This window comes from Leptidea sinapis, chromosome 2, assembly GCF_905404315.1.
Source record: "Leptidea sinapis chromosome 2, ilLepSina1.1, whole genome shotgun sequence".
NCBI lineage: Eukaryota > Metazoa > Arthropoda > Insecta > Lepidoptera > Pieridae > Leptidea > Leptidea sinapis.
In genome coordinates, this window is record NC_066266.1 from 24,795,450 (window position 1) to 24,812,303 (window position 16,854).

At 35.6% G+C, this 16,854-nt stretch overlaps 1 protein-coding gene across 1 annotated transcript; it reads right to left on the bottom strand.

Annotated features, from left to right (window-relative positions):
- Positions 1 to 6,787: 6,787 nt before the first annotated feature.
- LOC126973998 (uncharacterized) lies at positions 6,788 to 15,657 on the bottom strand. Its single transcript, XM_050821354.1, has 5 exons — positions 15,649 to 15,657; positions 13,277 to 13,441; positions 11,582 to 12,211; positions 7,951 to 8,097; positions 6,788 to 7,377 (listed from the first exon to the last, which is right to left on the bottom strand). The coding sequence occupies exons 1-5, from the start codon at positions 15,655 to 15,657 to the stop codon at positions 7,270 to 7,272; spliced, it is 1,059 nt and encodes a 352-aa protein (XP_050677311.1). The 3' UTR covers positions 6,788 to 7,269.
- Positions 15,658 to 16,854: the final 1,197 nt, after the last annotated feature.

Sequence of the window (16,854 nt, forward strand, 5' to 3'; positions counted from 1 at the left end):
TTACAATTAATGTTAATTAAAATATAAATATATATAAGTTTTTAATTTGACAGTACCTACTCCAACAACAGTTTTTTTAATGAATTGTACAACGTTAATACACTCATTTGAAACTGCGTCAAAAATGTGGCGTTCCGTTTTAAATAGTAACCAATATAACTGGCTATAAAGGATTGGCTTCACAGTATACTAAATTGACGTCACACTGTACAGTGGTCGCAGTGCATATCGGAACATACCCAATATCACGAGTAGAAATTATAATGTCACGGCTTTGACAGTACGACATATGCAATTATGTATAAATACTTTTTATCAACATTTAATTTGGTAGGTCGACAATTGGCGAAAAGGTAAATGTTCTAGCTCTTATCCCAGCTTAAATATCTAATTTATTTCAAGATAAAGTTATTGTTTATTCATATTTGTAAATAACAATCGCTTTAGTTTTAGCCTATTTTTTTAGAATAAGTTTTGATAATAAATATTTTAATTAAAGACGTTGTTTCATTTTTTTTCAAAACCAAGGCGTAATATTTTCAATTTCAAAAATTTTTTTTTTCTTTTAAAAATTGTTCGAAATCATCACAAATTCAAAATAACAAGTCAACGAAGTGATTGGGTGCTGATAAGTGCTGAAAGATCAGAATTAGAACTTCTAATAATGTCACCAACGGGCAATTCTCCGCCCGTTTTATATAAGAAGCGATTACAAAATTGTATGTGATCACTTTGTGCGTTTTTTATGATAAAGTTACAATATATTACTAGTGTACGTTTTTACTTTTTCCGCCCATTTTTTGTCATGAAGTTTTGTGAGTAGTGACGTTCGGCTGATGGTAATTGATAGGCCTTGCCCATTATAATGCAGTGCCACTCAGGATTCTTGAAAAACGCCACAAATTCTGAATGGCACTACAACTGCGCTTGTCACCTTGAGACATAAGATGTTAAGTCTCATTTGCCCAGTAAGCTATCTCTAGATAGTAAGTGATCATTCCGCCTGTTTTTAAATCAGTCATGAAGTAACAAGCTATGCCTAGATGATAAGTGATCATCCCACTCATTTTTATATCAGTCGTGAAGAACAAGCTATCCCTAGATGATAAGTGATCATCCCACTCATTTTTGTATCAGTCGTGAAGAACAAGATATCCCTAGATGATAAGTGATCATCCCACTCATTTTTATATCAGTCGTGACGAACAAGCTATCCCTAGATGATAAGTGATCATCCCACTCATTTTTGTATCAGTCGTGAAGTAACAAGCTATCCCTAGATGATAAGTGATCATCCCACTCATTTTTGTATCAGTCGTGAAGTAACAAGCTATCCCTAGATGATAAGTGATCATCCCACTCATTTTTGTATCAGTCGTGAAGTAACAAGCTATCCCTATATGATAAGTGATCATCCCACTCATTTTGATATCAGTCGTGAAGTAACAAGCTATCCCTAGATGATAAGTGATCATCCCACTCGTTTTTATATCATTCGTGAAGACGATTAGTGACACGACACAAGGTATGGCTACTACAATGTAGTATCGTAAATAAAAGTAAATCCGATATTATATGGTCACTTAAATAAAAAGGAACTCTCGTACAAAAAGCATTTAATTGATATTGCTATAAAACTATTACATAAATAAGTTATTACTACATTTTAATATTATAATAGAGAGGTTTGTCTAAAACGGCGTCATTTTTCTGTTCGCACGGCGGCCATATTGTCTGCGATATATCTATCTCGTTCCCACCTGTCATGGCGCCGGGAGCCAGTTGACCCTGTAAACGAATTCATGGGTTAAACCACCACTAGTTAGTTATTTTAGATTACGAGATCGTAAATATGCAGTTGGTCTTCGTACTGGAAAGTAATTACAGAATTATTAGATATTAATCATGGGCACTACCAACATAATGGCGGAGAGGGAGTAGCGTGAAGGATTGCCAAGCGGTTTATGAATAAAATTGTGGAGTGGCCGGACACACAATAATAGTATTTTTAAAGTTAAATTTCTTTAGGCGCGTTATGAAAAAATGATGAGAACACAAAAGAAACAGGTTAAAGTTGGTTGTCCTAAAATTTCCTGACGTTTGCGACATTCGTTATTTTTTTTTTTTTTTTGGTTTCTTCGTCCATTATTAGTACAGGCAAAGGGTTCAAGCCGAAACAGCCGTATTCAAAAAAAGTATAACTTCTTGTGTGCATACATAAGTACACACACACACTTTTTGTTATACATTATGTCAATGATACATGCTATAGTACATTCTTTGATTACAATATTGCTTAGTTTTGCAATAGTTTCTTGCTGCTTCTTCTCATTGAATAAATGATTTTCTCTATTCTTTTCATTACCGTTCTATCTCCTCTTCTCTTCCCTCGAGTCCTCTTCGGCCACGGCTTCTTGAGGTGCACGTACGTGATGTGGGATCTCTTCTCGCTCGCTTGCTTGAAACATTTGCCGCACATCTCACACTTGTAGGGCCGCAGACCCGTGTGTATCTACAACAGATTAACAAAAATATAACTATTTGTACTAGGATCACCATTAAGAGGGTTCTTGGGTACAACAGCGGCGCCTATTTCTGCCGTGAAGCAGATATGTGTAATAAACATTATCGTGTTTCGGTCTGAAGGGCGTCGTAGAAAGTGAAAATACTAGGAAAATGTGACTTAACATCTTATGTCTCAAGGTGACGAGCGCAGTTATAGTGCCCCTCAGAATTTTTGGGTTTTTTAATCATCCTGAGCGGTACTGCATTGTATCCTGCTCGTCTCGTCCCTTATTTGATTATGCCCTTAGAGCCGAATGGTTAGTGACACTAACTACTGAGCTAGAGGTCCCGGGTTCGAATCCCGGTAGGTGCAATCATTTATATGATGAATATGGATGTTTATATGTATTTATGTATGTTTAAGTAAGTATATTATATTAAATACATCGTTGTCTTGTACCCATAGTACAGGATATGACTAGTTTGGGGCAAGATAATTATGTAAAAGTGTGTCAATATTATTATTATTGTATTATTTTCATTAAAAAAAAGTAAGGAAAAAAAATCTCTTTTTTTTTGGAAAAATAATATTGATACATAAGTGATGGTAAAGATGGTATATTGTACTCACAAACATGTGCCGCTGACAGTTGCTGTGGGTGGAGAAGTTCTTCCCGCAGAGGGCGCACGTGTAGGAAGCTCGCGCTTCGCTATGGACCCGCCCGTGAGCCACAAGGCGCTGCTTCATGCGGAACGACTTGCCGCACTCCTCGCAACTGAATGGCCGCTCACCCGTGTGGACCCAGCGGTGGTCCTTGAGCAGCGCCTGGCTCTGAAATTATATTCAACTTAAATCAAATCAAAACCATTTTGTTCATCTAGGTCAAGCAAATTACACTTATGAATGTGGACCCAGCGGTGGTCCTTGAGCAGCGCCTGACTCTGAAACTATACTCAACATAAATCAAATCAAAATCATTTTGTTCATATAGGTTGAGGAAATTACACTTTTGGCTGTGGACCCAACGGTGGTCCTTGAGCAGCGCCTGGCTGTGAAATTATACTCAAGTTAAATAAAATCAAAATCACTTTATTCATCTAAATTAAGGAAATAACACTTATGAATTTGGACTCAGCGGTGGTCCTTGAAGCAGCACCTGGCTCTGGAATTATATTCAACCAACGTAAGTCAAAATCAAAAGTGATGATTAAAGAATCATCTAGCTCAAGGAGATGATACTTATAAATACACAAAGTTAATTCGTACCAAATTTTATGGCCGATGCAGGACTAGAACCCGCACCTTCGGTTTCCATCCGAGCGCATTTACCATCTGAGCCAACCGTCCGAGTGACGCATCGGTCGCAAATCTTGGTATGTCTCGTTTAACTCTCAGGTTGTAGCTCCATCTACAGAACCTACTTTACAGTTGATAACCTGCTCCACCCCAATATTTGCATATTAGGAAATTGACTTGAGATGTCGCTCTTTCAAATCTTTGTTGTATCGAGTTATATTGTTAGTTGAACAAGACATACCAAGATTTACGAACCATGCGTCACTCGAACGGTTGGCTCAGTTGGTAAGAACATTGGGACGGAACTCGAGAAGTCGCGGGTTCGAGTCCCGCATTGTTCATAAGTTTTGGTTACAAATTTAATTAGTTTAATTAATCCTAGAAGTGAGGGATACCACGTTAAAATATAACACTTTTTTTATACTAGATAAGAAAATAACAGGAGACAAAGGCCGGCAACGCTGTTGTGTTTCTCTGGTGTTGCAGGAGAATGTGGGTGGCGGTGATCACTTAACACCAGGTGACCCGTACGCTCGTTTGTCCTCCTATTCCATTAAAAAAAACACATCTTATACCTGGAATATTCTCCCGCAGACTTCACACATGCACGGCGACTTCATGGACGGGTACTTGGTTCGATTCTTGTCGGGGTGCATCCGTCTGAAGTGCGTGTGGTACGCGCGAGAGTCCACTAACTGAACACCGCACTGGAAAGAAGAAAGTTTCATTTTACGAAAATGTCAAACATATACATGGGAAACGTTGAGCTTTAAGTAGTGAGAAGAAGTGTCAAGAAACTTTAAATCATTTTTTATGACAATAAGGGACGAGGCGAGCAGGACGTTCAGCCGATGGTAATTGATACGCCCTGCCAATTACAATGCAGTGCCGCACGAACACATAGTTTACAGACTTTCAGTTTTAATTGTGCGATCATTTGGTTTTTATTCATTTTTGTTTATTTCAATATTGTTTATCAAATATTATGTATCCGTTAAGAAACTTGCGAAATATACAAGTGTCCTAAGACAACTTATTGGGAAGTCTCAACCACTAAAATGTAATGTAACCACTAAATCTTTGAAATAAACGTAATTTATTATAAAAAAGATATTAAATCTCATTTGCCCATTAATTTCACTGACTTAAATAATAACTAATAATAGCGTCATTACTACAAATAATTATTTCAAATAAAAATACTCAAGCATATTTATATTACTGAAAACGATGCTTTTTTAGGCCATAGAGCTTTTTCAAAGACTTAATAAAGTATGTACTTATGTTATACCTTTAAACGAACAATTCTTGTATATAATAATCTGAATCTCGGAAACGGCTCCAACCATTTTAATGAAATTTAGTATTGAGATAGTTTCGGGGGTGAGAAATCGATCTAGCTAGGTTTCAAAATGTAGTCTTATCTGTGTTTTAATGAGAAACAATTACATTAGAATATAAAGGTAAATTTCGCCACTATATACAATACTATAATAGCTCAGATGGGACATTGGGTTATCCGGAAAGCAGAGAAGCCCCGCACCGTTCCGAATCCAGATGTCCTATTAGTTTTTTTTTGATCAAGTTTTGTAGATTCTTAAAAATTCGAGCAAGGCTCGGTCGTCCAGATATTATTACTAATCGTGGCTATAAAAAAAGTATTAAATATATCGTTATCTGTCATCCATACATTCCTATATTAATAAATTACCTGTTCACATGATATAGGTCCCTCCGACTTCCTTATTTGGCTGGGGTACCTTCTATCTTCCGTCTCGTCTTCACTGGTCTTCTCTCTCGCTCGCACCTCGCGGGGTTTACGGCCCTTCCGCGACTTCTCTTTTGACTTCCTACGAATAAATCAAATCAAAATCACTTTATTCATGTAGGTCACGGAATTTTTTTATCTTATTGAATTTACCGCTACTTCGTATAGGGTTGATCTAATGAGAAGAAGTAGCAAGAAACTCCTTGCCGCTCTTTTAATTCAACATTTACAGCTTCATCGTTTTACAGATCATTTCAATTACAATATATGTAAAGTGATGCAAATAAAAATACTCAAACGTCAAATAGTCAATGTCTTACACCAGCAAGTCAAGTAAATTAATACAAAAGTTATTGATTACAGTAGCTGGTTCATTAACACACACCGTAAACAAATAAAGGTATTTTGCGAGCATTTTATAAGCGATTATAAAAAAAATATAATAATTTTTAAGATAATATCTGAAAAATATATATTAATAATATTGGGTTCAGGAATGTAATAATAATGTAATGTACGTTATGAATAATATTTTAATTACAACAGCTTTACAGACTTTCAAACACACTCACAGATACATAAATCCACAAACACTGTAAATAAATAAAGATAATTTGCAAGCATTTATTAGGGATTATAAAAAAATTAATAACTTTAATTTTGAAAACATGAAAAACGCCAATATTTTTATCCAGAAATTATATTCTCACATTAGCCAATCCTCTCCAAAAACACTATTTCAACAATGCACAGTATATATATCGACATTGAACTTTTCACTAGATCCATTCAATTTCACTTATAAGATATACACAGCACTAATGTTGCATAATACGTCAGCTGTATAGCTGCTACAGATATACTGTTATAAGCATTTCTGTGACGCGAACTCATGAGATTTCACCCATCCAAAAAGTTTCAAGTATCTATATATATTTATATTGATTTTTTAAATGATTTATTTATCGCGTGCTGCAATCACGAGCATGTCGGTGACGCGAACCCATAACATTTTCCCCTACTAAAAAGGGCCCAACACGGCTAAAGAAATTTTCACTTTAATAATAATTTAAATGTTAAAATGCTTTCGGATTCGAAGCCTTGCCTCGGGCTCGAGCACCGTCGATTATGGACCAATTCGATCTTCTATTTTTACCTATATGAATGGATGTTACTAGAAAAAATCAGATATCATTATACAGTCTATAAACAATTAGGAGACCCTTTCTAATATGTTATAAATTATATTTTAACTTTGCTTTTCTTAAGTTTCACATATTAGCTTTCTAAAATATTAAAAATGTAAATGGTATCACTTTTTGTCACCTTTTGTGGTATTCCTTCAGTAGTAAAAAACTAAATTCTTTATACCTTAGTAGTTTACCAGTGGCAGGCTCCTTTGCACAGGATGCCGGCTAGATTATGGGTACCACAACGGCGCCTATTTCTGCCGTGAAGCGGTAATGTGTAAGCATTATTGTGTTTGGGTTTGAAGGGCGCCGTAGCTAGTGAGATTACTGGGCAAGTGAGACTTAACATGTTTTGTGGCAAGGTGACCTACACAAATGTAGTGCCGCTCAGAAGTTTTGGGATTATCAAGAATCCTGAGCGGCAGTGAATTGTAATGGGCAGGGCGTATCAATTACCATCAGCTGAACTTCCTGCTCGTCACATCCCTTATTGTCATAGAAAAAAATGCTTACGAATCTTTGTTGTGCCTCCCGGAGACGCTCAGGTGCCTCTTATAAGCTTCTTCAGACAGGAAACGAACGTTACATAGTTCACACAGAGGTGCGTTTTCGGGAAACTGAAAATAACGACGGTATTGTAAATTAAATTTCACCTAGTAGGCCACACTTCGGAAAACTCTAGAATGAATAAAGAATATTCTAACCTATGTATATGCAACATAAATCAAATCAAAATCACTTTATTCATTCACGGAAATTACACTTATGAATGTCATAACATATCGAACGGCTGGATCACTTGGCGTTGCGTAGAGATGTCACTTCATTGTGTGTCTTCTACCGCATTTATCACGGGGAGTGTTCCGAAGAGCTGTTTAACCTGATTCCTGCCGCCGAATTCCACCTTAGCACGACACCCCACAAGTTAGGATATCATCCCCACCATCTGGATGTGTGGCGGTCCTCCACAGTGCGGTTTTCAAGGAGCTTTCTTCCGCGTACTACAACGCTGTGGAATGAGCCTCCTTGTGCGGTGTTTCCGGGGCGATAAGACATGGGTACCTTCAAATAATTTGAATGAATAATTTTATGTTATCTGTATAACTTAATGTATACATATACAACGCCGCTCGAACATTTTTTGACGACGTTGTCAATCAGACAGGCATATAAAAAGTCGAGTATCTTACCTCATAGCTATCTAGCCTATGTTTTAGTTTTTTATGTAGCTCTATCCCTTTCTCGCTCACAAAAGAGTACCCGCAAAGTTCACAAACAAAGTCCGACGGATGTTTTATTCGAATGTGGCCCATGTATGTTGTGAATTTACTGAAAATTTAGAATAGAATAGAAATTTATTGATAACAAACCACCACCGCACTATTATTAAATAAGAAACCAGAATAATATAATATAATATTGACACACTTTTTACACTAATTATTGCCCCAAGTTAAGCATATATATAGCCTGTGTTATGGGTTACAAGACAATGATATATTTAATACAATATACTTACTTAAACATACATAAATTCATATAAATATACATAAATACATTTAAACATCCATCACTCGGAAACAAACTATGTTATGGTAGATGACTTAAATATCCGGATACCATAAAAAAGATTCGGCCAAGTATCGTTATGTTGCTCCTAAGTATTGAAGAGTTCCATTACTTTGTCATGAATTCCGTAATCAGAACCTAACCAAACTATCTTTGAAGTATATCCTTTCCAATAAAAAAAGAATCATAGAAATCGGTTGGCGCGATATTGAGTTATTCGTAAATTTATCTTCCACTTTGCTATACGTATGTATAGCAAATTTAAGATTTTGATGGTTTTCTCATGGATGCCACTGTCAGATCTCAACAAAATTACAATGGGACCACACGGGAAGCATCAGCTTTCAAATATAAAAAGAATTATCAAATTCGGTTCACCCAGTCGAAAGTTTTGAAGTAACAAACATAAAAAAAAACATACCGACGAATTGAGAACCTCCTCCTTTTTTGAAGTCGATTAAAAAAGGTCTGATTCTATGTAACCGACAGAAGGTCCTACGCGAGTGTCCTGGACGCGAACGCGAAATTCGGCGCGAAAACAATTAATAATTGATATGTATTGGCGCAGCGCGAATCGAAGCGAACGCGATCAGTTCAGATCCGTCACTGCCTCCTTTTGTTAGGGAAAGGACGATTCGTACGCACGTAGAACAGAATCGCCGCATTGCACCGCATTAAGTCAAATTCACATTCGCGTTGAGTCGCCCAAGTAGGGCGCGGCCTTAAACAGTTGGGCGGCAGCTATTGAAACCACGGAGAAGGCCTTGCAGTTAGTCTGGATATAGCGAAGTCCTTCGTTTGGCACAAGGCGCATCTTCCCGAGTTTTTATGGAAGTAGACCACCAGTTTCCTCACTGGACGGATATAGATCGTAGTCAGCGGATTTCTCTCTAACACGAAACAAAATGCTTAGTTTCTGGAACACTTCATAAAATAGGCCTAGTACTATTCCGAGACTATACCACATGGGTACCTTCAAAAAAGCGCGTACACCTTCCTTAAAGGCCGGCAACGCTCCTGTGTCCTGGTGTTGCAAGAGAATGTGGGCGGCGGTGATCACTTAACAACAGATGGGCCCTGTACGCTCGTTTGTCCTCATTTTCCATAAAAACAGAAATAGGTCGGATAAAAATATCGATTTAATAATACCGGATCGGAAATGGATAAAACATCCTGTGATGAATATGGCAACTCTTTAACAAAAAGTTATTGTCATAAACCTCTACGGCCTTACAAATAACCTTGGTTTCAAGTTACACATGAGAATAAACCAAGAATATGCAAAATCTTTACTAATAGATATTTTTCTTATGATTGGTTTATTCGGACGTACAACGTTTCCCGCGTTTATTTGCAAAGCTGTATGACATTCGGAAAACTTCTGAATTATCATTGTATTGACAGTGTTGTCGAAGTCAAATAAACTTTATTCAATTAGGCTTAAGCTAAGCGCATTAGACTCATCACTACTAATAATTCTTTTAAATTACTGAATTTACCATATGTTCGTAAAAAGTTGAGCTCGTGAGAAGAACATAATATAAGAAAACGCAACGGCCACTCCCTTCAATCAAATAGAGTATTTTACAAAGGGTGTAATATACAAATTAGTTTGTAAGGCATCCAATATTTGAGCCGTGTTTAAATAATATAAACTATTTTATTAAAAGTAATAAAAAATTAACTGTATTAGTAAAAATTATCGTATATTGGATGCATTAATCTTTACAGCTTGAATTCATTGTTTGTGTAAGGATGCTTCGTGAACATGATGGTCGTGATTACTGTCACATTTAGTAATTGCATCCAACAAATACAATAATTTATTAACTTATAATTAACATCCGTTCAGGAGTTTACGCATGGACCAGCCATCGTTCTCCTCGCACATATTTAAGGTAAGGAGACGACCCGGCACACGACGCCGCCAAGCAATCAGTAAGCATGACGAACCATGTTATAGCCTACCTACGCATGATAACTAAAAATTACAAAATTAATGCTAGTCAGCGATATAGTCAAAATTTTTCATATTTGGTTTATTCTCAGATATAAATTTTTACCAAGTTTATTTGTAAGGCCGCTAGTGTTAACATCAACAAGATCACATTGTTCAATAGCTGTTTTCAAACAAAGAAAAACATAAATTACTATTGAAAAAAAAACTTGCTAACAAATAAAAGTGAGGATACTCACAGAAACTCCTCCATACAGTGGGGACACTGATATTTGGTTCCTTTGTGCCACCTCTCGTGCAGTCGAGCTGTCTGGCTGAAAGGAAATGTTCAAATTATTGGTCATTTCTGACCTTTTAATAGGCGGTGATTATACTTGTTTAAAGTACATAAATGCCTCCGATTATAGAATCCAAAAAACACGAAAAAGCAAGAAAAGCAAAACTGCAAATTATTTTGATCAGACTCACCGATGCGTTGTGACGTAGGGGCAATAATTGCAGCAATACCGCTGCGTGTGGTGCGCCGTTATATGCTTCCTGAGCGCGTGCGAGTGTTTGAAGTGAGTCTTGCATATTTCACATTCGTATTCACCACATTGCTGGAAACAGCCAAATATTTACATCTCTTTTTATATCACCACTGCTTAGGTATTGAGTGATCGCCATCACGGGTTCTTCCGTGGTATAAATATTAAATACTAGATAAGTCTCATGCACCTGTTCTTCTCAGGACTGAAGAGCGTTTGTAACGCCATAGAGGCTTTCTTATCCGTGAAGTGATATTAATATTTTTTCCAATTTCCGAATTTGTAAGTTCGTTGATTCGACGCTTTAACAGCGAAGGAAAAATAGATAATAATTGAAAACCACTTTTATAAAGGAATAGGAGTACAAACTAGTCTTTATGGAATACGCTCTTTCGCAACGCTGGCAAAATCCCATCCTTAGCTTTTTTAAGTTCCGCGTGACGAAGATAATTCCATAATTCGGTTCATCCGATCCAGATAATGTACAGAAGGAATAGTATAGGCCTCAGCACACAGCCTTGGGAAACCCCAGATTATATAATCATTTAGGTAGTTCATGCAATGAACGTTCAAAATTCACGTATCCTTCATCAAGTGAAAATAAAATTGGTGCTAGTCCTTCGTACATAGTCATTGAAAATAATCGTGAAAAATTGCCGCGTTACACATTAATTAATTTCCACCGTAACGACCGACTTAATCTCTCGTCTCTAGTCGTTCATAGACACCTTATAATTTAATAAAGACATATGTAATGTAAATATTAACATGTAAAAATTCAAAGTATGAATTAATAGAACTACTTACATCAGTATGTCTCATCATATGCCCTTTATAAGCATCTTCATCCAAAAACCCTTTGAAGCACAATGTGCATTTGAACACTGCGTTCTTATAATTCGCAGATTCCTGTCTCTTCTGTATTTCAGCAACTTGCTCTTCATATGTCAAATCAGTTATCGTAAACAGTGTTTCGTTCAAATCACCATTCAAAAAAGGTTTGCGACGCCTATCGATCTTTGGCTCTGTTTCTTTTTTTCTCACCTTCTTGGCAGTGTGCTTTTTATCTTTTTTCCGCTTTTTACGTTTCAAATTTATAAGCAAATTGTCGTCCGAAGAAAAGTTGTCATCCGACTTTATATTTATATCAGCATCGTTCGTTAAATCATCGTTTAATATATCATCATCAATTTTAATATCATCCTGTATCACATCTTCATTTTTAAGATCATCGTTATCTTTGTACAGATCTTCTTCGACTTTTAAATGATCAATTATCTTACTATCATCATATACTAGGCTGAGATCATAAATATCTGAGTTGTGTTTTATAGACAAATTGCTTTTCAGTAAACTTGTATCTCGATCTATACTTTTAATACTACTAAAGCTTAGCTGAAAATTATATTAAGGTAAGATCATATTGTTTAACACGTTTTTAGCACTAGGCATGCTTTTTATATGACAATAAGGGACATTACGAGCAGGACATTCAGCTGATGGTAAATGATACCTGCCTATAACACTGTAATGCCGCTCAGGATTCTTGAAATACTCAAACATTCTGAGTGGCACTACAATTGATCTCGCCGCCTTGCGACATAAGATGTTAAGTATCATTTGCCCAGTAATTTCACTAGCTACGGTGCCTTTCAGACTGAAACACAATAATGTTTACATTTTACTGCTTCACGGCAGAAATAGGCGCCGTTGTAGTACCTATAATCTAGTCGGCATCCTGTGCAAAGACGCTTACGGTTTACTTGATTAGAGGCATGTAACAAGTTTGTTCGTTTGTTGTTGATTATTTGCAATTCCGGTCTTAGAATATAAAAGACGGACTATATTGAAATATTCAATACAGAAGCTCATCAAACTAGCTTATTAAACGCTTCAAACCGGGGTAAAACCAATAACTTCCCGATTTTTTAAAATATTCAAGTGGGTAGTTATAAAATCAATATTAATTTCGAGAAATTAGCTTTTCTTCACATGTTGAGAGTAGAGCACTGCTTCACAGCTTCACTTATGAGGCGTGCAATAAACTTTAAAACTTAACAAATTGTTTAGATTTGCAAGAGCGACATCTCAAGTCAATTTCCTAACATGCAAATATTGGGGTTGAGCAGGTTATCAACTGTAAAGTTGATTCTGTAGATGAAGCCACAACCTAAGAGTTGAACAAAGCATACAAGATTTTATGACGATACGTCACTCGAACGGTTGGCTCAGTTGGTTAGAGAACTGGCACGGAAAGCCCGGGGTCGTAGGTTCGAGTCTTTCAAATTTTATTTGTGTATTACGGAGTACACTAGAACAGAAGATATAGGGTGTTTGAATAATTTATTTTCAAAGCGAATTAATTAATATATTAAAATTAGAGTCAATGAACCAAGATTTATGAATCATGCGTCATCCAGACGGGTGGCTTAGTGGGTAGAGCGCTGGGGCGAATCCCTAAATACAAATAAAATTTATAAACTGATTACAACTTACACGATCATGCTTATCCAATATTTGTTGCATCAGCGAATGCGATTTGAGGCATTTGTTTTTGAACTGACGAAAGTTAATCAGCCGCTGGGCGCACTCGGTACATACAAACTGGGGTAAGACTTCCGTATATGTCTGAAATTAAAGAAACGAGACTAAACTGGCTGAGTGGCACTACAATTGCGCTCGTAACCTTGAGACATAAGATGTTGAGTCTCATTTGGCCAGTAATTTCACTAGCTAGGGCGCCCTTCAGACCGAAACACAATAATGCTTGCACATTACTGCTTCACGGTATAAATAGGCGCCGTTGTGGTACCCATAATCTAGCCGGCAACCTGTGCAAAGGAGTCACTGGTAAAACAAAATATTAATTTATGAAATTGATCAAGAACGGAATGAAACTGCTGGGACACAGTAAATAGTGAAACATCAACGGAAAAAATTTAAAAATAAATATTTTAAAGCAAAGTCAATATGTTAGAATAAATAAGAAATATATTTCCAAAATAAATATTTCAACAAAAAATAATTTCATTGCAAATTGTTACAAAAAAATGTGCGAGTGTGATATCACATAAGTGTTTTAATACCTAATTATCAACAGTTGCATACAATACTTTATCTACACCCATAATATGAATCCTCTATAAAAGATTCTGTAACAGTTAGCTTACTGCTAATATTAATAAAGCCAGTCCTAGTTATCATTATACAAATGAGTTATTAGGACATTGGGTGTTTTAATGTTGCGTTTTAATAAGATAACTGTTTTACAATCTTTAATAAAGGATCTAAACTTTAAAGCATGGGTGTAGATAAAGAGTGTTTACTTCAAAATATTTGAATCTGTATAAGTAAGTCTTAAGCTATTACTTACAACTCCAGTGATTTCCTGATAAGTGTGATCTAAGTCGGAACACTGTAGCTGATACAGTTTTAGTTCTGTAGCCAAACATATTCTGCACGCCTGTGAAATAAAATATATAATATACCAGCTGAACCAACAGACGTTGTTCTGTAGATAATAAAAAAAAATACTGTTTTATAGAAATTTTCCAATAATATTTCAAAACATCAAGAAGTATTACGTACAAAATGCTCCCTGTTGTTATAATGAAATTGTTTCACAGTGGAACTGAAAAAATCGTGCGTCACTAAATTCTCTCATAGAAAATATGCCCATACAAAACAAAAATTATAAATAAAAATAATTATGGGTCCCAAGGCGAAATAAAAACTATCCTATCTCTCAAGTTTAACAAAACTGCACTCTCCATTAAAATCCGTTCATTAGTTTAGGAGTCCATCACGGACAAACAACGTGTCACGTAATTAATATATATTAAGATTTGTCATAAGCTTCATAGTGAAATAATTATAAAGATGAATTCTTGCAGCAATGAATAAACTCAAAAGTTATATGTGCGATTTCAAAAATACTTTTACCAGTTATTTTATACACAACAAAACAATATATATTCTACAGTATTTTTTCATACTCCTGTACTTAAATCTGTTATTTATACAGCCACCAACAGTAATATAAGTACATACTTTATTAAGCCTTTGAAAAAGTCTATATTCTATGGCCTAAAAAGCATTATTGAAGTAAAACTTCTTTAGGCTGCTGCTTCAACTGCCGAAGACAGCAGGTGTCACCAATATATTGGTCTATGTGCATCTTACATTTTAGTGCCGGTTGTACATGGAAGAAAGTTTGTTGAAGCCTGAAATATAGATAAATTTAAACTCACAGCGACTCTCGGAACAGCACCTGCCTTTAGCTTCCTCACTCCACCATTTGTATAATACATATCATCATCTACAAAGTGTTCCGAGCAAACCACATGTTTATTATCAGTTGCAACGTTGCCAATTGCTTCAAGCCAGACTGATCTCACATTTGATTCGTACGGCAATCTGTGAATGTGAATTATTATGTAACTACGCACTGGTAATAGGTTAAGTGGAGTTAGTGTAATTTCAATAGTTAACTATAATAATAGTTATTGAATTATAATAATAGTTATTAAATTAGGCGTTACTTTGCGGAAATCCATAATTATACAAATGATTTAAGTTTTCTTTAGTGTTAATTCCGCCAATATTTGTTTTTAAAAATAATTCTATGTTTCGCCTCTACACGAGGCATCCTCAAGAAGTATTGTCTCGCCAAAATCTGGCACGAGACTCAGTCTCAAGTAGAGGCGAAACACGTGTCGAATTGTTTTTAAAAACAAATATTGGCGGAATTAACACTAAAGAAAACTTAAATCATTTGTATAGTTAACAAAATGTTTACGTAGTAGAGTTTAATAAAGAATTATGCTAACCCATACCTTTAGCATTAAGGCAAATAATTTGGGTTGGACTTAGTATCCCATATCACGAATTAGGAGGTAAAAAATATTATAGTTGATAGAGATTTAGTCCACAATTATAATGATACCACTCTTATTACAAGATAATGCACCATTTTCATGAAAAATAAATTGGTTAGGTTATGTTAGAACAGTCAAAACAACACACGAGCCGAGAATTGCTGGCGACGAGTGCCAGAAACGAATTCTAGGCGTTTCCCATTCTTTCCTCCCCATAAAAATGTCATATTTTGAGGTTAACTTATAGTGATTTTTTCTCGGGAATGGTTTATTACCTTGTAACAGGAGTGGTAGCATTATAATTGTGGTCTAAAGTTCTATCAATTACAATATTTATTACCTCACAATTCGTGCTATGGGATACTAAGTTTTAACAAATAATTTCTATATCAAAATTGATTCTATAAGAATACTTTTAGATTTCAATCAAACTACAATAACTACTTCGGAATGAAATGGCACTTTAATAGAGAAGAAATGATGCTAGAGTATCTCCTTGTTTTTACTAGTATTTTCTTCATCTACAAGATTTATCTATTGGCATATCAGAAAATTGATTTGAGATGTCAATCTTTAGTTTTAATTTGAGCCCATGTGTATATTTCATATCCATAAATAGTCCTTAGAAAAGACTAAACATGGCATTGAAAAGGAAAACCTTTGAGGCATGTTTTCTTCCATGTTTGACTTATGGACACATGGACACTGACCATATCTCTAAGAGAAAGATTAGCCAAATGTCAATGCAATGGACAGGATGATGTAAGGCTCGAAAAGAAGAGATAAAATAAGAAACTGGAAAGAATAGACTGACAGAAGTCTAGATATTAAATAATCATATTAAAAGCTTCATAAAGTCAGCCAAATTATCATGTAACAACCATAGGCATAAAAGGCATTTATTTTCTCAAAATTGATTCCTTTAGAATTCTTTTTGATGTCATTTCTTATACTACTACCGCTTCCGATACAAATGGCGCTCTGAGAGAGAAGCGGCGCAAGAAACTCTCCCAGCATTCTTTTTTTGCGCTCTTTTCAATAAAAATATACAATATTGTACAGTCATTTCTATCGCTATAAAATAATTCAAATCTAGTCCCAGGGTGTCCGATCATTTAGATATTCAGCAGTGGAGTAATAGGATTTACGATAGAGCCATTTTTT

What these genes read in the sequence shown, in the direction of transcription:
- LOC126973998 (XM_050821354.1), bottom strand. An exon ending in AGTTTATAAATTTTATTTGT is followed by an intron (nt 12,212 to 13,276) that starts ATTTAGGGATTC and finishes TAATATAATTTT; the next exon opens with CAGCTAAGCTTTAGTAGTAT. An exon ending in CATACTTTGAATTTTTACAT is followed by an intron (nt 8,098 to 11,581) that starts GTTAATATTTAC and finishes ATTCTATTCTAA; the next exon opens with ATTTTCAGTAAATTCACAAC.